Source organism: Malania oleifera, chromosome 7 (genome assembly GCF_029873635.1).
Source record: "Malania oleifera isolate guangnan ecotype guangnan chromosome 7, ASM2987363v1, whole genome shotgun sequence".
In the NCBI taxonomy this organism is placed as follows: Eukaryota; Viridiplantae; Streptophyta; class Magnoliopsida; order Santalales; family Ximeniaceae; genus Malania; species Malania oleifera.
Window position 1 is genome coordinate 99,280,126 of NC_080423.1, and position 24,069 is coordinate 99,304,194.

Sequence of the window (24,069 nt, forward strand, 5' to 3'; positions counted from 1 at the left end):
CTCTCTTCCTTTCTATTTCTAAAGCAAACATATCCCTTTTGTTCTATCCCCAAGGAGAATCTAGATAAGCCCAACATTATGATGATACGTATAAATGGAAAAGAGGGAGGTATCCTCACTTCGATGTGCCAAAACATGATTTATCTAAGAATATGATGGGTTTGAACTTAAAGTGATTAATTTAATAATATCCACTCTCATGTAATGCCTTACTTTTCTATCCTAGCACTTCTTTCCTCTTGTTCTAGGAATTTCCTTCCTCCCAAATTGAATGTAAGTTTTCTTCCCTCAACTCTTGCTCTCCAATATTCACCTAGCCTTTAATTACAAACAATTAGATTTAAGGTCTACAACAAAACTCCTTTTTCAAAAATACTCTGTAGAGACAAACGGGGTTTCCACCTTATCTAATGAGTAATGCGGTGCTTAGGCAATAGTCTTTTAGGCATGAAATGTTTATAACATGCTTACAATACTCAATTATCCCTTCAAAGATGTCCTACAATCCTATAAAGATCAAAATTGGAGATCAAGATTGGTTCAAATAAGTTATGGCTTCACCACAAGTAAGAATGGATTACTAACTCTCTAATTTTGACGAAAAAAAATAAAAGAAAAATTAAAACATGTCCAATCAAAATGACCCATGACATACTTAAAATAAGTACTTGTATAAAAATGTGTCATTTGGCATGTTTCTAAAAGCATTTATTCAAAAATGTATAGAAGTGGAGTTTAAGAAGCATTGAAGATTTCATTTTTCCACTCATAAGTAGCCATTGTTCCATGTATAGTGGCATATTCATTATAAAGCTCAACTCTCTCTCTCTCTCTCTCTCTCTCTCTCTCTCTCTCTGATAAAGCAAGTGAGCAACTCCATCTAGCAATTTGAAAGAAAATAAAAATGCCTATTCTCTTTTTTTTCGGTTCTTCAATAATACATCGGTTGAGACGTCAGGTAATCTCCCACAGTCATATTGTATATTAAATAAAATGGGGAAAAGAAACCTATAGAATATCACATCCCTTAGTAGCTTCATCCACCACGCTGAGCCACTTTGTTGCGCCCATCCTGACAAGTACGAGGTCGCAATCAAGTTGGCAGTGTGCCACCTCCTCTCCCTAACGTACCTCTTTAAGGCTTCTGCAGTCTCTTGTGGCAAAATTTGGCCATTGTTTCGGATGAATGATTCCCCAATGTGCCTCCCTAGGACCACGGCATCCTCCAAGGCTGAGCAGCCGCCCTGGCCTCGATCAGGCGTCATAGGGTGCATGGCATCACCGGCCACAGTAATGTTACCTTGGCAAACATTTCCAAATATCACATTCCACGGGTACCTCAACACCAGCGGTGCCCATGTCAACTCTGAGACATCAGCATGACGAACGACGTCCAAGTACGCGGAAGGGAAGTCCTTTGCCAAGTTCTCAATTATTTCTCTTTGTAAGAGTTCTGGGTTTCCACCCAACTTAGCATCTGAAATGAAAAAAATGTTCCTCTGAAATTTACATAGCATACCGGGGGAATGAACCAATAGGGAAAAATTTTATTCATAGAGGCACGATGCAAAACCTTCTTTTGCAGTAGATTTGCAGATGAGAAACCAGTAGAAGTCTTTATCACTTAGAGGAACAAAACCAGCCCTTTTCTCTGAATCCAGAAACTGATAGATTGCATGCTCGAGTCCATGGGGTTCAGGAAAGCGGGCTAGCCCACGGGCAGCGGACCGGCCAGAATGAATCGGTGCAGAGAGCCCCAACCAACGTGCCACCACCGAGTGCACCCCATCGCATCCTATCAAAACCTAATATATAGCATGTGTTTATAGAGAGATCCAATTTATAGAGAATAGGTAAGGAATTAATTGGGAGTTACCTTGGCTTTGATAACAGTACCATCTTGCAAATGCAAGATGGGTAGCAAAGAACCTCCTCCTGGCTGCGTTTGAATGGATGAGATCTTGGAAGAGAAACGGATTGTGTTGGCTGGCAGTTCCTCCGCTAGGGTCTCCAGCAAAGCTTTTCGGTGGACCGTTCTGGGCCCGGCCCGAATCCTGGATTAGCTCATATGAATCACTCCCAATCAGCCCCAATCATTTTGGACAATTAAATAGATCATATTATATGGATCAAATAAAATGAATATTTTTTTTTTTTTATTTTAGAAAAAAGTTCATGCAAGATTTTTGTCTTTATTTCAATCTTTAGCCATCATAATGTGTTTTTCATTTGATTTTATTTTAAAAATAAAATAAAATAAATTTTGATCTGAATTTTGGAACCTAAAGAGAAAGAAAAAAGAACTTCAAATAGTTTAATTGTAGGGGCAAAATCATATTTGTATAGAACTGACTACATTTTTTTGGCAAAGATGTGTCATACATGTGTGCATACATGTATAATAACATTTGTGCAAACAATCCAAACATGGCAAGGAGCCTAAGCCAACTTGATTAATTTTACAAACCACGATCACTGTCTTTCAACAAAAAGATTTAATGTGACATGTACATACACACGCATATGTATACATACATGCACACGCTAACAAAGACTCGTACTATGTACAAGATATTGTTTTAAAAATATAATTTTAAAAAATTCTTTATTATAATATTTTAAAGTGTGAAACTTCAAATTTTCATACATTTCAAATACTTACAGAGATAATTTTCATTAAATTTTAGTAATGACAAGGGTTATTTTAGCAGTTGGGGAATTAGTAAAATATATTGGAGCAAGTGGTGGACATAAATTTAGAAGGATTGTCTGATGTGGGTTTTTAATTTAGCATCTTGAGTTTATTCATGTCAACAAGACAGCAGCATTGCTAGAGGCAGCTCTATGATTTTGGGTGTGATTTGGGAAGGTGGGTTTGTTGAGAATATTGAGAAACTTAGGAAAATCTCTACATGTATCGGGCGCTATTTGAGGTTGTGGACCATATTCTGAATGTTACAAAATCTTCAGATGAATTGGGGAAGACGACGGCCAAGGATTAGTTGCCAATAAGGTTATGTATCCAAAATTTATGGGTATTAATAAATTGAGGGAGTTTGTTGAGAAATTGAACAAGGATGACTCCCTTGATCTCTCTTCTACATCTCCATGACAAGAAGGGAAAAAAAATTATCTTGAAATCTAACGGTGTTAGCAGAAATCTCTTACTTCAATTTCCTCAATTGATTTTTCAATCTATTAGGTGTGGCGCAATTAGAGGTGCAGAGGAGAATGTCTCTTTCTTTCTTTTTTTCTAATGACGTGGAAACTCCAGCCACCGATCAATTGACCTCCGATGCGGTAGCAAACTCGTGGGGTGAAAAAATTATTGTCCGTCATTGACGCATTCCTAGTAATTCACAGTGTAAACCACAAGTGGAGAATTGAATCTGTTGAGGTCACTAAAGTTACAAGTTTGTCCTTATCACTTGAGTAAACCTGATTGAGCAACTAAACCTATTTATTAGTTCGTATTTACAATACACTTCTAGCGTTCAAAGTACCTAATTGTCTATTATAGGATATTTTATTAGATTTTTTTTTTAAAAAAAAAAAATGTACTTCAATACTGTGGAGATCATCTTTGTGACTGCTTGAAAAATTCCTTAAATACAAGATAGATGACAATTAATTTTTCTTGTTCGGGTCAAATGCTAGATATTTAAGAGTGAAGTTGATCGGGAAGTAAAGGTTCTTACCCGGTGCCTCCCGTAACAAGAGAGATTTCTTGAACAGCTCGGGTGCCAACATCGGTTAGAGATACCCTAATTAATTATAAACACCAAACCAAAATATATATTAACTATACAATTAAGTCAATAATTAAATAAGCTAATTCATTTTTCGTTAGAAAGTGATATATGGATGAAGGATACATACATGGTCAGATTGAGATGGATATGTATGCTACTAGTTATATGTATTGGAATTGAAATACATATAAGTGAGCTGACAAATCTATGTGGGAATTAAAAGAGAAAGAAATTATGCTTTATAATACGCGCGGGGAACAATTAGTGTGGCTATATACTTACTTGAGCAAAGGAGGATAACGAGGAGTGAGCTTGTGAGCCACACCCAGTGCGTCGAGCGCCAGCCAAGCGTTGGGGAAGAGGGTAAGGGCGGCACCGGTGGCCCGCAGCCCTTCAGATCTCTCCAACACCAAACACCTTACCCCAACTCTCTTCAGCGCCACCGCCGTCGCCAGCCCTGCTATTCCCGCCCCTACTATCACCACCTCCTCCTCCCTCACCTCCAGCCCGCCTTCCATCTCTCTCTCTCTCTCTCTCTCTCTCTGTTTCGAATCCTTCTGTGATCTGTCCTCACCTATATATAGATAATGGTCATTTTAGCTTATAAAATTTGTTCTGTTAAAACATTAGCCTTTCTTTTTTGCGGGTGAAGTCATGCTAAAAGTCGTCCGCTGCCTTTCTGTTGTAAGATGAATATCTAATTGCAAGATTTTGCTTTCGTCAATATGAACAATAAACCAACAAGATACAGAAACATTTGTCTCCAGTGCCTCTCTCTCTCTCTCTCTCTCTCTCTCGATCGTTACTCAAATCTTTGACCATGAGATAGAGAGGTTTTTAATTTATATTAAAAATAAACTTAATCTTTAATTTCATCATGAAAATATAAATAATATATTTAAAATATTATTATTTTCTTGACCTAGATCATTCTTTTGACCATGAAATAAAATATATTTAAAATTTAGTCAATGTGGACATTTTTTAATTTATATCAACACTTTTCATGTGATTGTGATGTTCTTTTCAAATCTAGATTTGTCTTTTTTTCTTTAAATCTTCTCTCTCACCGACTCCCAAAAAAAAAAAAAAAAAGACTTATCATTCGCTCACTTTCTCTTTGTCATAATAAAAGTAATAAAGTTTTCTTTTTGCCGCACTATATGATCTTAGATCACAATTGTATCGACATTTGTTTGTAATTGTTGATTTTCATTTTTCGTTTATATTAGATCTATTATAAGAGACAATACAAGGTATCATTTTTTTTAGGCGTCAATCCCAATAGAACTCCAATATTATCTAGAACTGAATGAGAGACTTTAATGGTTGCCTCTAATACTAGATTTGGAAATAGCTAGTGTAGAGACTCAGAAAATTTAAATAATAAGAAAAAATAAGGAAAATGAGGAAATTCGATTTAGTGAAGACCAAACCGTCGACGGTTTGGAGAGGGGCGTAGAAAATCGTCGACGATTTTGTATTTACTACGGGCCGGTTACAAGTAAAACAGTAAAAATGATGAGTTAAAGACCCAAACCGTCGATGGTTTTATGAGGGGTGCAAAAAACCGTCAACGGTTTCGTTTGCAGTACTGACTATAAGGAAGTCCTGCGAGCTTCATCTTGTAAAACAAACAAAAATTTCTCCCTCTCTCCCTCTCTCTAAAACCCTACGACACCCCTTCCCTTCTCTGTTCGATTTCGACTCCATTTTAGGCCAGATCAACAATTAGGAACCACCACAAGGATTTAGGAAGGATTCTCTTCAACTTAATCGGAGTGAAATCGCAATTTGGGGTTCCGTGGCACCATTCCAAAACTAGGGTAAGTAAGGTATTTTAGGGTTTAATTGTTAATTTGGAGTATATAGGGCTTAGAAAATGTTAATGAGAAATATTCTAGGGGTTGAGTTGATTAATTTGGAAAAAATATAATTTCAGGGTTCTGAACTTCGAACGCCGTGGGGGGTGAATTTAGAGTTGTTAGCAAGTCTCTCAGTAAATTAGGTAAGGAAAATAAATTATCATAGTTATTTTTAGAAATTACTGGTTGAGTATATATGTGAAAATGAGAATATGATATTTTGCCTGAAATTATTATGATACGAATATCAAATAAAATTGTGGCATATGATTTATACTAGAAATGTGTTTGAAACTGGGATATGTGATTTGTACTGAGAATAAAGAGACTGATATATATATCGAAATGTTTTATGCAATAATTAAGATAATGGAAACCAGTTATGTAACGCCTTTAACCCGCAAGTGGGGCCCAAGGTGTTATGAGACTAATCAGGTGTCTCTGATACCATTCATGCAGCAAAACTAATTAAACAACCTCAAACAGAATACCAAAGTTCTATATGCATATATATATACAAACTCATAAAAGAGTATATCCAAATCCTCCATATTACATAGCCAGAAAAATTTAACATAAAAATGTATATAAACCTGTTCTTTTAATCACTCACAACTAAACTCCACCCCAAATCTTTCAAAGCTCGATCACCTGAAAGACCTCAAAAGAAGAACAAATTGCCGGGGTGAGGCACTTCTCAATTAGGAAGAAAAGGCTACAATAGTGTGTGGTGGGAAGTTTAATACATACCAAAAATAATTATATGACAATCAATAACATAGAAGTTGAGAAGTCACATCACCAATAGTTATTTTTACTGATAATTCCTGAGAATAGGAAAGATTACCCACCCATTCAAGTAACTTCCCTCTGCTCTAATACTAATACCAGGGCACTCACCTTACTCAATAAGCTAGCGGATTAAGTATTCAGACAAATTATTTTGCGAATAGGGAAGCTTACAAGCTCATACAAGTAGTTTCCTTCTACTCTGGTACTAACTAAAAATTACCAAGGCACTCGCCTTTCTTAGCAAGTCCTCGAGTGAAAAATTTTACTTTACCATAAATACTTATGTAATTAAATTTCCACACATCCAAATGTTAATTATTTCATAGAAATCCACATGTATACGCATATCACAATCAAATCCACACAGGAAATACACACAATTTTCATTCACACCCACACAAGGTCCATATCCACGTGAGAAATACAGTCCACACAGGACTCTTATTCATACAAAACACATGGTCCACACAGGACTAACACCTTCACAGAATACACGATCCACACAGGACTAACACCTTCACAGAATACACGGTTCACACAGGATTGGTCCACACAGGACTAACACCTTCACAGAATGCATCGTGGCCCACACAAGCACCACAATCACACAGGTTAAAACTCCACACACACAATCCTGTTCATAGTAAATCGGTAAAACAAACTCCTCATTCCACTGCCAATGTTTTACCCCTTAATATAAATGCTCAAATAACGACCTCCTCATACCACTGCCAACGTTACATGACAATTACATCAGATACGATATAATGACCTCCGCATACCACTGCCAACGCCATATCGCAATTTACATGATCCATAGAACAATACACATCCAGGCACATCAACACATTCATCACAGTATTCAAACTCCAACAATATTCATAGTTGAACAGTATTCACAGCCAGACAGAATTTACAACCCAAATAGTAACCACAAGCAAATAATAAAACATAATCACACAATACTCGCAACCCTTTAATCATGAAAGTTATTCTCATGCCACACGGTTTTTCCTAAATATAAAATATATTCAAAATCATTATTTTCCAAATGCCTAACTGTTTAGATAAATCATACCTATATATATATATATATATATATATTTATATATATATATTATTTGTATACTTGAATTTAACCAATTTAAAATTAATAAGCTACTATAACGTTTTCTCTTTACCCGCTCCTCAAATTTCTGCCTAAACCGAACGGAAAACGAGACCCTGTATTCCAAAAATCCCAACTTACTCAAATCTAAAAAATAAAATAAAATACTCATTTAACACTTCTTAGGTTCCATATACTTCAATCTAATAATAAAACTTTAAAATATCTCACTTAACCTAATTTTGGGATGGTGCCCCAAAATCCCAAATGAACGATCTGTTCCGGTAGCTTTGTAGAGAATGATCCCACGAACCTCGTGGTGGTTCCGGATTGTCAATATTAGCCTTAATAGAGCAGAAATCGAATAAAATAAGGAAAAGAACCGTAGGTTTTTGGAGAGGAAGAAAAGGAAATTTTGATTTCCTTTGAGACATGCTCGCAAGACTTTCTTTATAGCCACCTCTGTGTAGAAAACCGTCGGTTTCCCCAAACCTTTAGAAAATCGTCGTCGGTTTTCTCCCTTCTCAAGAAAATCATCGTCGGTTTTCTCCTGAACCGGAAAAAATCCATTTTTTTCCAAATTTTATTTTTATTATTATTTTTTCCCTTTATTTCTTTCTTTTATATTTATTTTATTTTAATTTCCAGATTCGGGTTATTACATTCTCTTCTCCTTAAAAGAATTTCGTCCTCAAAATTTGTTAATTTCATATTTTCACAATTTTAAGAACTAGCCAACCATATTCATACATTTCAATTAATTCTAACATATGGAGCATCAAATCACTCAAAGTCAAACACGATTATTACTTATGCAAACGTAAACATATTACTTGCATTTTTAGCATTGTTTCCCTCTGTTGTACCCAACGTTGAAAATTATAAAATACAAAAAGAGGCATGAGATACTATTATGTAAGGTTTTTAAACTTGGAACAGACTAGTCGATGTGACCAAGTTCACCAGAACCAATGATCAGAATATTTTTGTTCACAAAAAATTACATTATTTGTACTTTTATATATAGTATAAAAATATTATTTAAAAATAAAATTCTTAAACATAATTAATCTAATTCTTATTGAATTAGTTTCTTTTTAAAATATTTTGTATTACTTTTAAAGGATAATAATACTTGTATCTATCAAAAATTTTCACCAATCATTTTTTTTTCTAGATGATATGTATACAAAGTGTTATATTTTTTTTTTTGGCTAACCCAATTGAGTTTCCTCCTTCTAATTTGAATATTAGATTATCCAAAATACACTACGAATAATTTTATCTAATTTTTTTAATTTACTTTCTTTTAGGAATATTTTGTCTGACTTTTAAAGTATAAAAATAGTTTATATTAAAATGATTTGAAAAACCATCAATACTTTTATACATGTTATAGTTTGTTTTTGTTCACATTTTTTTTTTAATTTATATTAAAACTTTTCATGTGGTTGTGATGTTATTTTTCAAATCTAGATTTATCTTTTTTCTCTAAATCCTCTCCCCCTCACCTGCTCCCAAAAAAATAAAATAAAAAAGGCTTATCATCCTTTGACTTTCTTTTTTGTCATAATAAAAGTAATAAAAGTTTTCTTTTTGCCGCACTATATGATCTTAGATCACAATTGTGTCACATTTGTTTGTAATGGTTAATTTTCTTTTTATTTTGATTTTATTTATCTATTTATTTACCTCTTTTTTTTTTTTACTTTTTAGATGCTTGGATGGAAAGGGACCAAGGAGTCCTTTGAGTAAAAGCAATGGTAACAAACATAGCGTAACGACCCTAGCTGTTACAGATGTTACATAACAAGTAACGGGCACAATGCTAGTTTTTTTACATTTGCAAACTTCTTAAAACCATGTAGACTCATGTTGATCCCAAAATCCTACATAATAATGTTTTAAATGATTTTTTCAGAAAATTTTAATCAATTTAAATATAATATATCCTACAAGTACTGGACATCATCTTGGCTTCTTTAGCTACTATTGGCGAGAAGAAGCATGCATTTGCTACCTTTCACATCTTTATTGGTTATAAGTGAAATTCAAACTTAAAAATCATAAATATAAAGAAATATAAAATATATGATGCCATTTTTATACTCTTTTAGTCTTTAGTGGAATTTTTAATATTCCAAAAATAAAATATAGAATGTTCATACGTTATACAAGGACAAAAAAATGCACTTAGAATGTGTTTTGATTTCCAAACTAGATGTAAGAAAAACAGAAAAAATAAATAAAAATAAAGTTGGAAGAACTTATAATACCAACATACATAATTTTATGGGAGAAAAAGTTGGGTTTATTTGGATGGTAGTTATTAAGAAAATGCATACTGAATGTAAGGAAAACAAACCCAAAAAAGAATTTTTTAATAAAAAATTCATTAACTAAATAACCTACTTAAAATTGAGTTTCTAAGCTTCAATAAAGGGAAAGGGCAAATGCAAAAAAAAAAAGGACTCAAAAAGCTTGTTTTAGTCATTCGCAGTCAATCTAGCACTATAATAGCCAATAACGTACCCTGATAGCCATTACGATATCGTACTGGACCCTAATATCCATTACGATTATGATTGCATCGCAATCGAGATATTTCCCCATAATTTTCTCAAAGGCCACTAACACCATTACATAATGTTTATAATAGCCATTAAGCACCACCAATTTTTGAAACTATGCTATAAGCCATTTCTTTGTATCCCAAATGCTTGGATCAAGGTGGCCTTTCGGACTTTTTCAAGAGTACTTCTCAAGGTTATCCCCTCCTGCCTTAACAACGTTGGAGACTAGTTCATCAAGGACATTTCCCAAAATTACCATCTTAGGCCCGAGGTGACCCATTTCCCAGGGTTGCCACCTCCTATCTTAATGATAGTAATGACCTACTCATCAAAGCCTTTCGCTTAGGTTACCACCTTAGATTCTCTAACTGAGGCAACCTTGTCTTTCATGGGTATTGATAGCCTTGATGTATTCCCAAAAGGGGGGTAAATTGGGATTTAAAATTTATCTCTTATGTTAAACGAGATAGTCGTATAATATTCACAACCTAGGGTATGTCTATGTAGTTCCAAATGCGCAGATAAATATAACGTGCGGAAATTAAAATCATGCGCAATATTCACCAACTATAACATACACGTGCAGGAATGTAATTTACAGAAGGATAAACAGTGCACACAAGATATGTTATCGAAGTTCGGCCAATACTGCCTACGTCCCCGCCTTGGCTACACCAGTACAAGGATTACCACTATAATGCTCACTTAAACGAGTGGAGCGGCACCTAAACAATCAAGTTAATTAGCACAGGATTAACCTCAACCTTTACACAATTTTTACCGGGTTGGATTACCACCCCCTCAGGCTACGCCTAGAAATACAACAGTATTCTCTCAATCAAATGGTACAGTGATTATGCTTTCATGTAAAGCAGATATGTACCCAATATGTACAGTTACATACACATCAAAGATATGGATATTGTAACGCCCCGAACCCTTAAAGTTAGGTCCGGTGCGTTAAACCTGATAATATCCTGATAATCCATAATTCATAATTCATGACATACGCAGCGGAAAACATAAACATAATCTCCATATAACATAATATCATAAAACCGTAATATACCAAAGTTTTCTATTTTCTATTTATAAATCCATAAAATTCGTCCAACACCTGCATTTATATATATATCCATAACATTCCAGTATGTCCACAAACATTCTTTTCTCCACAAACTTAAAACATAAATACTTATAACATAACATATACATCTCCAAAATATTATTAACATATACCCTGTTGCTTATATAGTCCTCAAAAATGCTAAAACCCTCGAGCTCTCTAGGCCCGACCTCGAGGATGTCCTAAAAAAGAAACATTCATATTCGGGTGAGATACATCTCAGTAAGGGAAGAAGTATACATATTAAAACAGTGTGTGGCTAACATGAGGTATATAGATATCATTTTAATAACTTTTGCAAATCATTAACATAACTCTGAAATCATTTTCTTAACCTACCAATCACATGCAGAGATTTAACCCACGAGATTTCCCAAGGATATGGGTGATTACCCGCCCATAAAAGTAGCACCCCTCTGCTCTAATACATAGGTAACCCTAAGGTCACAACTAAAGTATATCAGAGCACTTACCTTACTCAGTAAGCCCTCAGGTGTTAGATTAATCTCGTACTCACACATTCAACAATAGTTTTTCGGTAAAGGCCCTAAGGATAGGGAAATCTACCCGCCCATACAAGTAGGTTCATTTTGCCCTAGTACGTTATGCAACTACTGCCACATCTAAAGCTACTAGTGCACTCGCCATACTCAGCAAGCCCTCATGCGAAGAGTTTGCCTTGCCCAATCATAACATGTTCTACGTACATACATACTTCTAATATCATAATACATCATTCTTTCCATCATTATTCATTCATACATATTCATTCATGTTTATAGCTTAACTTTTCATTTCGTTTCACTTTAAGTGACTCTTTCCCATTTACATCATTCACGTTTCACATTGCATTGTCATTCCATTGTCATTTCATTGCATAACATTTCATTTCTTTACTTCGTACTACAGCTGGTTTTTAGCCATCATCAGTTAGTTTCTACATAGAAATGCGTTAGAATCTGCTACAGTTAGTCCACATTGAAATGCGCTAGAATCTGCTAACATGACTGTCTTTCAACTGTCTTATATTTACATGATTGCATTTAACATACACAAGCAACGTTGTCCATATCATTTTTATTCGTAAAGCTTTACTTACTAAACATGCATCTCATATATCTAACATATATTTGCAAAGAATCTTTTGTCATACAGTTTTAGCAGTAAAATTCATGTACATTTCTTACAAAATAAGTCAACCCATAATTAACATTTATATGCTAGAAATACATTTCATTCCTTACTTACTTCCTTAGAAAAATACCTTTTCACTTTCATTCATTTATTTTCACATATACATAACTATATAAACAATCCTAGGCTCAGAAAACATAAATCTCATGGCTGGCATTTAAAACCCACATATAAACATATATACATTATAACACATAATCCATTTTAATTCATGAAAAACCTGATTTAATATATAAATTTCCCCCTTACCTGACTTTCGAACTACGCCTGTAGGATTACCGAACTGATATCCACAGCGTTCAGCTGGACTGTGAATCCAAAAATCTTAACTTAATTAAAATAAATTTTAATTAACTTAAATCTTAAGGAAAATACTTATTTACTACTTCATAGGCTCCAAATAACAACATTCCTTAAGAAAATCCCAAAATAACTCACTTACCTTGTTTATGGGATGTTTCCCAAACCTCACAATCCAATGATCAGCTCCTACAACCTTGAAGAGAATGATCCCACAAACCTCGTGGTGGTTCTAGATCGTCAAATCGGGTCAAAACCGGCCCGAAATTGAAGAGAGAAGGCTGGGGGATCGTTTTTAGAGAGAGAGAGAGAGAGGAGAGAGAGTTCGAGATTTCATGCTGAAAATGAAGAAAAACCCTTTTTATAGGCAGGGCTTCGTCGACGAGACACGTCGATTTGTCGACATGGTGCTATAGAGACTTCGTCGACGAAATTCAGGGTTTCCAAAATTCTCTCTCAGGATTTCTTCATCAATGAGAAGCAGACTTTGTCGACGATCTTAGAAGGACATTTGTCGACGAGGCCTATTATTTTCTAATTATTTTAATTATGGGTCATTACAGATATAGTGTAAGCTCAGTGATGCAAATAGTTGTGCTATCAACACTCAATATGGTATAATCAGTGATATGCTCAAGAGTGTTCAAAACAAGCAGTATCTTGGAATCTAAGCAAAGCACAGTTTAGTAGCAAATCAATATTCCAAAGATATGAATCAAATAATCAAACTAGTTCAAGAAGATTTTCCTCAATAAAATGAGCACAATACTAGTTTGAAAATATTTTGCTTGTTGGAAAAATCTTTGCACAACAAAATTAAAGCTATTAGACATTTGCAATAACAATGCAAATATCCTAAGCTCACTTAGTTTATCCCAACACAAGTTTTATAATATGAAAATTTGTGAGATAAACTTAAGCTAAACTCCCAAAAAAAAAAAATATCACAATCAATCACCCAAGTGGGAGTTTCTGGCAAATCTAACAATCACAAGCTCTCTAAATATGCTCTCTCAATCTCAAAATATATCAAGGAAGTGAAAATTTGAGAGTATTTGGACAAAAAGTGTATTTTGAAAATAGAGAATTTTGGCTAATGAAAATTATTAATTATTCTCTAATCTTTGCAAATGAGCCTATATTTATAGGCAGGGGTAAAATTATAACCGTTTGGGGACCTGTAGGGAATTATTAGAAAAGATTCAAAATGTTTAAACACACTTAACCCAATCTTACCACAGTTAAAACAATTTTAACCCGCCGAGGTTCGGGTGGCTGAACCGTGGTTCAGTCGCCCAAACAGACACATTTTTAAAAGTTATTTAAATAAATTCGGTCGCCCGTGTCATGCTTTGAAAACCCGAACAAAATTCAATAGCCTCTGTTTGTAAATTCGGGTGCTCAATCATAGGTTCGGTAGCTCGAACTCGTGTGTTTGGTCGCTCAGGGTGCAATTTAAACTAAATAGCTCAGTCACCCGAGTTGGTGGAATGTCCCCTTCAAGGGGTTCGGGTGCCTGTGGATAGTATGCACAATTTTGGTTGGTCGCTGGAGAGCCTAAGTCATCTGTTGACTTCTCAACATTTCGGGCGCCCGAGGAGTTTTGAAATCCTAGGGTTCAGTCGCCCGAACTCTCTCAAATTTTCCTGTATTATTCAATTTTATTCATTTTAAACATTCCTCAATTTTGTATGATATATGTGCATGAGTGTTGGGACCTAGAGTCATACTAGGGTCTTTCTAAGACCGTTTTGAGATATTCCCAAAAATCCGACATCGATCAACCGAAGGATGCCCTAAGGTCATTCGGTCCCTATGGTCATTTTACGGTCATTTTGAGCTTACCATATATCCTATATGCATGGTATGCAAGTAAATAATACAGACCATATTCCTAGTTACTATTACAGACTCATATTACATTAATTGAATTGGCAACACAAATTAAAATCTTCATGGTCTTCATGTTGCTTCGAGTTTCATTCATTGATGTGCTCATTTAAGCCTTCACAAACACTTGAAAACCACCAAATACCTAAGTATTTGTCATTATCAAAACCGGGTGTGACCTATAAGGTCAACAGGTATATCCCAAAGTTACTACCTATAGAGGTGGCCTGCTCTCTAAGGCAATTTGCGAAGGTTAATTTTGGCTAGTAGTTGAACCATTTTCCCAAATGTGTCTACTTGACCTTTTGTAGTTGGTCTTTCTACCAAGTGGGCCTTGTTAGATTACCACTTTACTTAAAAACTTAAGCTATTAGGTCATGGGCCAACAATGTATATCAAGCCTTTAACACTCCCTTGCACGTGCAACCTAACAAAACGTGAAAAGATAAACAAATGATAAATAACACCTATTACAAGGAGTACAATAATTTTTAAACATCACACAATGTTGATCCTATGGGTCATGCCGTGTTTTGATTATGACAAATACTCTGGTAGTTAATGTCTATCTAGTTTGTGTGCAAGTTTATATTAGCAAACCAATTGATGGCACATGAAAGCAAAGCATGAAGACCTTGAAGACTTCAATTTGTATTGTCAAATCAATGATTGTAATATGGGTCTATAATAGTAACTAATTATATGGTCTATAATAATCTTTGCATGTCATGCATGTAAGTTTTTGTAAGCTCAACATGACCGTAGACTGACCTTAGGGCACCCGACGAAGCCAGATTTTTGGGATTATCTCAAAACGGCCTCAGTAAGACCATAGTAAGACTTTAGGTCCCAACACTCACACATGTCATACAAAATATAAAGGTGTTTGAAAATGAGCTTAAAATTGAACATTATTTTGTGAGAGCTCGGGCAACCAATCCCTAGGAGTTCAAAACTCCTCGAGCGCCCGAACTGTTGAAGAGTCAACGGTTGACTTGGGCTCTCGGGCGACCGAACCTTTTTTGAACGTATCTTCCTCGGGCACCCAAACCCATGTTGGAGTGTTTTTCACCTACTCAGGCAACTGAACGATATAGTTCAAAAAGAGCCCCAGGAGACCAAACTTGTGAGTTCGGACTACCGAACCTATGACCAGGCACCCGAAGTTACGAACAAAGGCTACTAACTTTGTTTCGGGCCACCGAAGCATGACATGGGCGATCCAACTTATTTAAATATCTTTTAAAGCTGTGTCTATTTGGGCAACCGAACCACGGTTTAGCCACCCGAACCTTGGCGGGTTAAAATTGTTTTAACTGCAGTAAAATCGGGTTAAGTTGGGTTACGTGTGTTTAAACATTTTGAATCTTTTCTAATACCAACAAGTCCCAAACAGTTATACTTTTACCCCTGCATATAAATATAGGCTCATTTGTATGGACTAGAAAATTGATTAGTCAAAAAATCTTCTCTTTTGAAAATATACTCTTTGGCCAAATACTCTCAAATTTCCATTCCTTTGATATATTATGAGATAGTGAGAGCATATTTTGTGTGATTGTGATTACTAGGTCTTGCTAAAAACTCTCACTTGCTTGTGTGATTGAGACATTATTTTTGGGGAGTTTAGCTTAGGTTTATCCCACAGATTTTCATACTATAAATCTTGTGTTGGGATAACCTAGTAAGCTTAGGATATTTGCATTGTTATTGCAAGTGTCCAATAGCTTTGTTTTTGGTTGTACAAATATATTTTCATACGAGCAAAATATTTTCAAACTAGTAGTGTGCCTATTTCATTGAAGAAAATCTTCTTGAACTAGTTTGAATATCTTATTGATATTTTTGGAATACTGATTTGCTATTGATATGTGCTTTACTTAAATTCTAAGGTATTGCTTGTTTAGAACACTCTTGAACATTATTGTGATCATATCTTGTTGAGTGTTATTTACACATATATACACATCACTAAACTTACATTTACCTATATTATTGATGTGTATGTGATTGCGCTTATATTGGGTACATATCTGCTTTACATAAAAGCATAATCATTGTACCATTTTATTGTAAACTTACTGGTGTATTTCCAGGCATGGCCTGAGGGGACGGTAATCCAGCCCGGAAGGATTGTGTAAGTTGAGGTCAGTCCTATGTTAATTGACCTGGTTATAAAGGTTGAGGTCAACCCTGTGCTAATTGACCTAGTTGTTTAGTTGCCGCTCCACCCATTAAGTGAGCCTATAGTGGTAATCCTTGTGCTTGTTAGCCAAGGCGGGGGGTACGTAGGCAATTTGGCCAAACCTCGATAACATATTGCGTGTATTGTTTACTTTTCGCACCTTACTTTTACTGCACGTGTATGTTTATTTATTGATTGCATAGACTGACCCTAGGATGTATTACACTATTGATAAAATCAGTTAACCTAGGCGATAAATTTTTAAATACCCAATTCACCCCCCTCTTGAAGTTACACCAGAACTAGCACACAATAAACACGGGCAACAAGACTAGAACCAGAGACCTCCTAGTAAACAACTCTAATATCATGTTAGATTAATAACAACAACAACAACAACAACAACAAAATCAAGCCTTAAGTCCTGCAAGGTAGGGTCGGTTGTATGAATCCTTTTCAGTCAATTTATGCGATCATAGACCATTTCTTTTGACAAATTCAGGACTATTAAATCCTTACTCACTATCTCATTTCAAGTTATTTATAGGTCTACCCCTACCCGTTCTACTATCCCCAAAAGTAACTAACACACTCTTCCTCATTGGCACACAATATAGCCTACGTTGCGAATGCCCAAACTGTAGTGACTTGGAAAATAACAAGAACAAATATAAATAAGTAAAAAAGGTTTGGTTTGGTGTAGACCAAACTGTCGATGGTTTGGTGGGAGGACAGAAAATCGTCGATGGTTTCATGTTACTGCGGCCCTATAACGGTAAAACGGTGAAAAATCGAGGGGTTAAAAAATCAAAATCGTCGACCATTTGTTCTTGCATTAGGTTGAATATATAGATCCTGCAGCTCGTTCTTTTGATTTAAATCATTTCCTTTCCTCCTTCTCTCTCTAGGCTACGGGATTCTTCTCTCTCTCTCTCTCTCTCTCTCTCTCTCTCTCGTCATTTTCTCACTCGAAATTCGTCCAAATTGATGATCAGGAACCACTATGAAGTTCCAACGGTGATCCTCGTCAAGTTAACTGGGACAAATTCATGTTTTGAGGATCCCAAACACCACTCCAAAACTAGGGTAAGGAAGTTGTCTTAAGCTTAATTAGTTATTTGATTTGTATGGACCTAGGAATACTAGGATGGTATGCATGTTGGGGTTGAGTTGACTAAATTAGGATTTTTGGAATACAGGGTTTTGTATAAATACTGCAAGCGTTGATTTTGGATCCCTACGAACGTTATATCAGAAAATAGGTAAGGGAAATAAATTATGTCAGAACTTTTGGAAAATTTAACTGATTAAATTGAAGTATGATATGAAAATATTATATATGAATTTTCTAACTTATCAGGTATATATGTATATATATATGAAATGATAGTTTTGGAAATATCTAATGTTTTAGTAGAAAATTATTATATGGTTAAATATTATTGAAAATCTGTGTGGCATGAGAAACGATTGCGATTACTGAAAATAAATGTGTGAATATTTTATATGATAAAATGGGGTTTATGTTGATATAAACAGATATAATGCAAACAACTATGTTGATATGAGATATGTATAGATATGTTTTACATCGATATGATGAAATGAGATTTTATACAGACATGTTTTTATTAGATATGATGTACAACCATGAGTTACAGACAAGATGTGATACATACACATAGATACTTATGAGCTTGTGCATATTTATGAGAAATGAGCCATGAGTTACAGACGAGCTAATGTGATACATACACATGGATACTCATGGGTTTGAGCATATTTATGAGAAATAGAAATTTTTGGAAATAAACTTATACGTATAACGAGTGATGGAAATGAGAGCCTGATTATTTAATGATATAAGAGCACGGTACCGTTGCTAGTGATTGAGTTAGTACAACCACACAGCTCAGGGAGCATGTTGGTAATAGAAGTCGATTGAGCCTTTGGAGAGATGTTGACTACCCCTAGGTCCGGACTAGGCTATGGTGGGCCAATCGTAGTATAGACGAGGTAGTTTGACTTAACATGGTAGGCCAAGCAGGATTAAGTCCTGCCTTCTGGCCGCACAACCCGGCCATATGGGATTATAACATGACGATGATATGAATGAGTTTCCTCATTATAGACGCGATACACTCATATAATTGTACTTTGATAGTTATGTTACTTTGTACCCAGAAATATTTGTTGTGCATGGTTATATTTTGAGAATGATATATGGTTACATATGTGTGTGTGTGTGTGTGTGTGTATATATGGATATGAGAACAGATTTCCATGATTTCTTAGTTAAATTAATTATTTTTTGAAAATGATGTGATACACTAAAACTCATTGCCATACACTGATAATAATTTATTCAGCTTACTAAAAGGTGTCTCGCCCCGTAGATCTTAACATTTCAAGAAATCCGCGGCGTCAGGAGAACGGAACTCAGAAATAGCAGAGGAGTAGATTTTTGTTGATCAGGGTATGTTTCCATTTAGGGTCTAGGTATATGTTTGTATAGACTTTGAGGATATGATGATTTTTGGGGGGTCGATATGGATATTTTTGGGAGACAGTAGTACTCTGGTATTATACTTAAAGTTTAATTGGGTTATCTTTTCCGCTGCATAGATAAAATATGGATATGGACAGGTGTATCCCTAGTACCCCACCTTGGGTCCGGGTGGACTTTATTATTATCGTTATAGTATCTGAGGTTTTTGATCGTAAAAATAAAAAATAAAAAAATACAGTGTGTCACACAAACCATCCGAGTCATCCTTCCCTTATCTTATCTTCTATAGGAGTTACACCTAACTTACCACAAATATGTTCATTCCTTAATTTATCTTTCAATGTTATACCACTCATCCATCTAAGCATTCTCATCTCGGAAACTAATAATTTTTGGATATTTTGTTTCTTCGTCGCCCAACATTCTGATCCATATAGCATACCTCGTCTTATAGTCGTCCTATAAAATTTTATAAGTACTCTATGATCACAAAGAACACTTGAAGAACTTCTCCATTTTACCCAACCTACTTTAACTCTATGCATTATATCATCTTCAATTTCTCAATCAGCTTGCATAATAGATACAAGGTATCGAAATCTACAAGTGCTATTTGTTTCTTCATTATCAAGTTTAACTGTCTCCAATATACCTCCTACCATTATTGAAATTAAATTTCATATATTTTGTCTTATTTTTACTTATCCTAAAATCTCTAAATTCCAAAATTTCTCCCCATAATTTTAACTTAACCTCTACTCCACCCCTAATTTCATCAATCAATACAATATCATCTACAAACAACATACACGATGGAACCTCATTTTGAATGCTTTTAGTCAGTTGATCCATTACTAAAGCAAAAAGATAAGGGCTCAAAGAAAATCCTTGATGTACACCTACGGTGATTGAAAATTCTCTAGTTTCTCTACCTATAGTTTTTACACAAATCATTACTCCATCGTACATATCCTTAATGACATCAGTATACCTACTACATATACTTTTTTTTCCCTTAAAACCCACCAGATAACTTGCTCAACCTGCCACGTGGGCCTGGGGTGCTACTTTAGTGATGTTTGTGTACCTACTACCAAACTCAATATATAAAATGCAGCAGAAATAAAGAGATACAGTCTCCAAAAATCCATTACTAGAGTTCTATACTACCTTTATACACAAATAAATCTATTTTCTCATAATTACATCCCATAAAATTAAACAAAAATAAAATCGCTATCTATACACACTACCTACATAAATTTACACCACTAGCCCGACTCCTCTAGCATACTAGACCCGATCTATAGGATTTCCTAAAAAGACAGTTTTAGTAGGGGTGAGATGCAACTCATTAAGGAAAAGATTAAATTAATGTCAATGTGTGACCAACATGTATTTAGTGTACAGAAAATAACCAGTTCACTAAGTAGATAAACACATTGATGAAATCATTCTTATTTTACACTCACACACACAATTAGTCGAGGATAGGGAAGAATACCCGCCCAAACAAGTATTTTTCTCTGCTCTAATACCATTACTGCTTTTAGGGCACTCACCTTTCTCAGCAAGCCCTCGAAGTTATCTTATTAATTATGCATATTCACATAAATTAACAGATATGCATATAAGACAATCCCTGTGACAAATACGCCATTTACTTCCCTCATGGCACGGGTTGTGCGACCCGAAGGCTAGACTAAGCCTGGGTGATAAGCCCAAACAAAGTAAAAAAAAAAAACATCCTCTGCAAGCATGTAGGCAGGCATCCACAGCAAAGCTACAGGTCCGACACCCTTACTTCAACCTCACGCAGGCAGTCGACTGGGACCCCCTACACTTCTATCCAGAACAGTGTGGGTGCACATGGTCTAACTAGCAACGGAATTGTTGTAAGAACTCGATCCGTGAGATCTGGAATAAATAAATAAAGAAAAAGGCAAAAGAGTAAATTAAGCAAGTTTCGTCAACAAAGCCAAGTTCGTTGATGAAGACCCTTTGTTGTTCGGTGACAGAATGCAGGGGCTCGTCGACAAGGAGAAGCCGAGAGGTTCGGGAAATCCAAAAATCTCAGGCTCGTCAACGAGGCCATCGACACGTCGATGAACTGCCTTCGTTGACTCGTCGACGAAGACGCCGCCTCGGCGACGAGTTTGGCCGATTCAAAGGTGTTATAAATATCCGTTTAGGTTACTTTGAGGTTAAGTAATCAAGTTTTCTATCTCTCTCTCTTTAAGAACTTGAATTCTACTCTCTCTCTCTCTAGATTTCTTCGCCGATCGTTGCCAAAATCGACGATCTAACATTACTACGAGGATCGGGGAAGGATTCTCTTCAAGATTTGTGGAACAAATCTTTGTTTCGAGCGTTTTCGGGTTTTGACTCATAATCGAGGTAAGACTCGGTTTTCATTTTTCGTTTTAGTAGTTCTGTAGAGAATGAAATTATAAGTATGTTTTGTACTATTATTTATAGGTTTTGGGAACTTGGTTCGCTGTTTGGGAGCCGTAGAATTCGAGTTTTGATATTTGGGGAAAGGTAAGGGGAATTCTTGTTTATATTGGTTATTTTCGAAATCAGATTCGGTAGAATTGTGGTTCACGATCCTGTGTGTGTTTTGGTTACTCATTTAGGGGAATCTATCAGGTGAAAATTACGGGATTTTCATGTTACAGTTTTGGGAAAAAGGGGGCATTGGATTGCATCTCTAGTTTCGTCAGAAACCAATGATGCAGGAACTCTCACATATTTGACACTGTACCCGGGCGCCCACGGCGTATCACTTCAAGGCGGGAACCTAACCCACCCTCCCCCACTTTTCGCCACACCGAATGGTACAAGTGCAACTCGTCGCTCATAGGGGATGTCCCAGCAAATATTCGATAAGAATATCATAGTGGGCCAACAATGTTTATCAAGACTTTAACAAGCATATTTGGTCATTTTGTACTTGGACATTCTACCAAGTAGGCTTACTATTTGGCCTTTAATAATCGGTTATTCTACCAAATAGGCCTTTTTTTTTTCCTTCTTCAAAATGTAAGTATTTTTGACAAGCGGTATATTTAGCTTTTGTACTTTTGTACTTTTGTACTTCGTGGCATCATAGTGTGGCCCTTTAGAGCTTAATTTTCCCAAAGCAATAGGCAGCCTCGTAGGACTAGGCCTCCTCGGTGTTTTCCTACACACATTCTCACGATATCGTCAGGGTGTTGTCTGTTTTTATCAATAATTTTTTGTTTGTGTTTATTTTTTGCAATTTTTTTATTGTGAAAATGGAATTAAGGGCACAATGTTTTCTTACATACCATCAAATGGCAGGTGTCTAAGCCTATAATAATTTGCATGTTTCAATCAACCCAGATTATTTTTCATTTAGATGGGTCCAAATCAACATTATCACTAAGGACCCTAATTAGCACTAAGTGGGCTAGCTTTGAGATGGTCCATTCGATGTAGGACAAGCGAGAAAATTTAGATATAGACAGAAAATTGAGAGAATTTGAGGAACAGAACAGATATGGGAGAGAAATAAGGAGGAAAAATAAGAGGGGAAGCAGGAATCTGCAGGAAGAGAGAAAGCAGAGGGGGAACTACAGCAATCAAATTCAAAGCAATGACTGTACAGCACTTATACCCACTACAAACTAAAATGTATACTTGCATAAAAAGTCTCAGTAAAACAAAAAATTACAAAATAACCCCAACTACTTAAATACACCAAATGAACCAAAATTAACTAAACTTTTCAAATAACGTTTTCCCAAATTAAAATATAAAAACCTAGATACAATATGAATTTCTAAAATTCTCCATTGGTGGTTCTCCAACACCATGTTTTCCAAACAGTGATTAGCATAGGTGGCCCTAACGCAATGATTTTTGGTAATGCGCTTAATGCAGGTTCTTACGAACAACCCAAGTTCAAATAAACGATGGTTGATCATCTAGCAGGAATTCAACATCAATTTATATAAACGAGTTCGGCATAAAAAATGTGGCTTGTTATGGGTATACTCAAAAGGATGGTGAGCCAATCATATAATTTGTGACTTTCCTAAGTGTCTATCTAAGTCACACTTGCAAATATGATTTTAATTCAAAAGTATTGATGCAAACTAAGCCAAAGATGTTCATAAATCCATCATGTAGACAAGATATTTTTCTCACATTCTTCCAAACAACATGAGTTTATATAATCTCCTTAGCCAGAGCACAAAAGATCAAGCAAGCTCTCACTTGACAAAACTCAATGGGCCCTCAGATTTTTAATTTCCACGCTAGCTTTCACATCATGAGATTGCCCACAAACGTGGCCTGGTATACAAAAATGTTGGGCCTTTTTTTCGTTTTAGTATGGTCAGCTAGTGCACCTGAGAGCATAAACACATGTCATGCTAACAGCCCCAGGAAGCGGCCCAAGTCCAATACTATTGTCAAATATTCTGACATACACCAACCCATCTTCACCTAGCCTTTGTCATCACCCTAATTGCCTCTCAACCCCTACCACCCCTTCAGTTGGTAAACAGGATAAATCTTGCAAGGACAGGCTCTAGAATTGAGTTTAAGGATTTGGAGAGAATTTAATTTCACTCTTGGAATTAGGCTGAAGAGGGTACAAGTGCGCGGGTCAAGTGAGTGCATCAAATATCAAAGGGTACACTAGTGGTGACCAAAGGGACCTCAAAGGGAAAACTTGTATTAGTAAATCAAAGCCACATTGATGACCATAGACATACTTAAAATAAGTATACTTGCATAAAAAAGTG

At 35.6% G+C, this 24,069-nt stretch overlaps 1 protein-coding gene across 1 annotated transcript; it reads right to left on the reverse strand.

Moving 5' to 3' along the window:
- Positions 1–1,008: 1,008 nt before the first annotated feature.
- On the reverse strand, positions 1,009–4,270 carry LOC131160958 (monooxygenase 2-like). Its single transcript, XM_058116827.1, has 5 exons — positions 4,035–4,270; positions 1,877–2,054; positions 1,574–1,805; positions 1,132–1,477; positions 1,009–1,072 (listed from the first exon to the last, which is right to left on the reverse strand). Exons 1-5 carry the CDS (start codon positions 4,268–4,270, stop codon positions 1,009–1,011), a joined length of 1,056 nt encoding a protein of 351 aa, XP_057972810.1.
- Positions 4,271–24,069: the final 19,799 nt, after the last annotated feature.

What these genes read in the sequence shown, in the direction of transcription:
- LOC131160958 (XM_058116827.1), bottom strand. Translation starts at nt 4,270, where the DNA reads ATGGAAGGCGGGCTGGAGGTGAGGGAGGAGGAGGTGGTGATAGTAGGG. An exon ending in GTACTGTTATCAAAGCCAAG is followed by an intron (nt 1,806 to 1,876) that starts GTAACTCCCAAT and finishes GCTATATATTAG; the next exon opens with GTTTTGATAGGATGCGATGG. An exon ending in CAAATCTACTGCAAAAGAAG is followed by an intron (nt 1,478 to 1,573) that starts GTTTTGCATCGT and finishes TTTTCATTTCAG; the next exon opens with ATGCTAAGTTGGGTGGAAAC.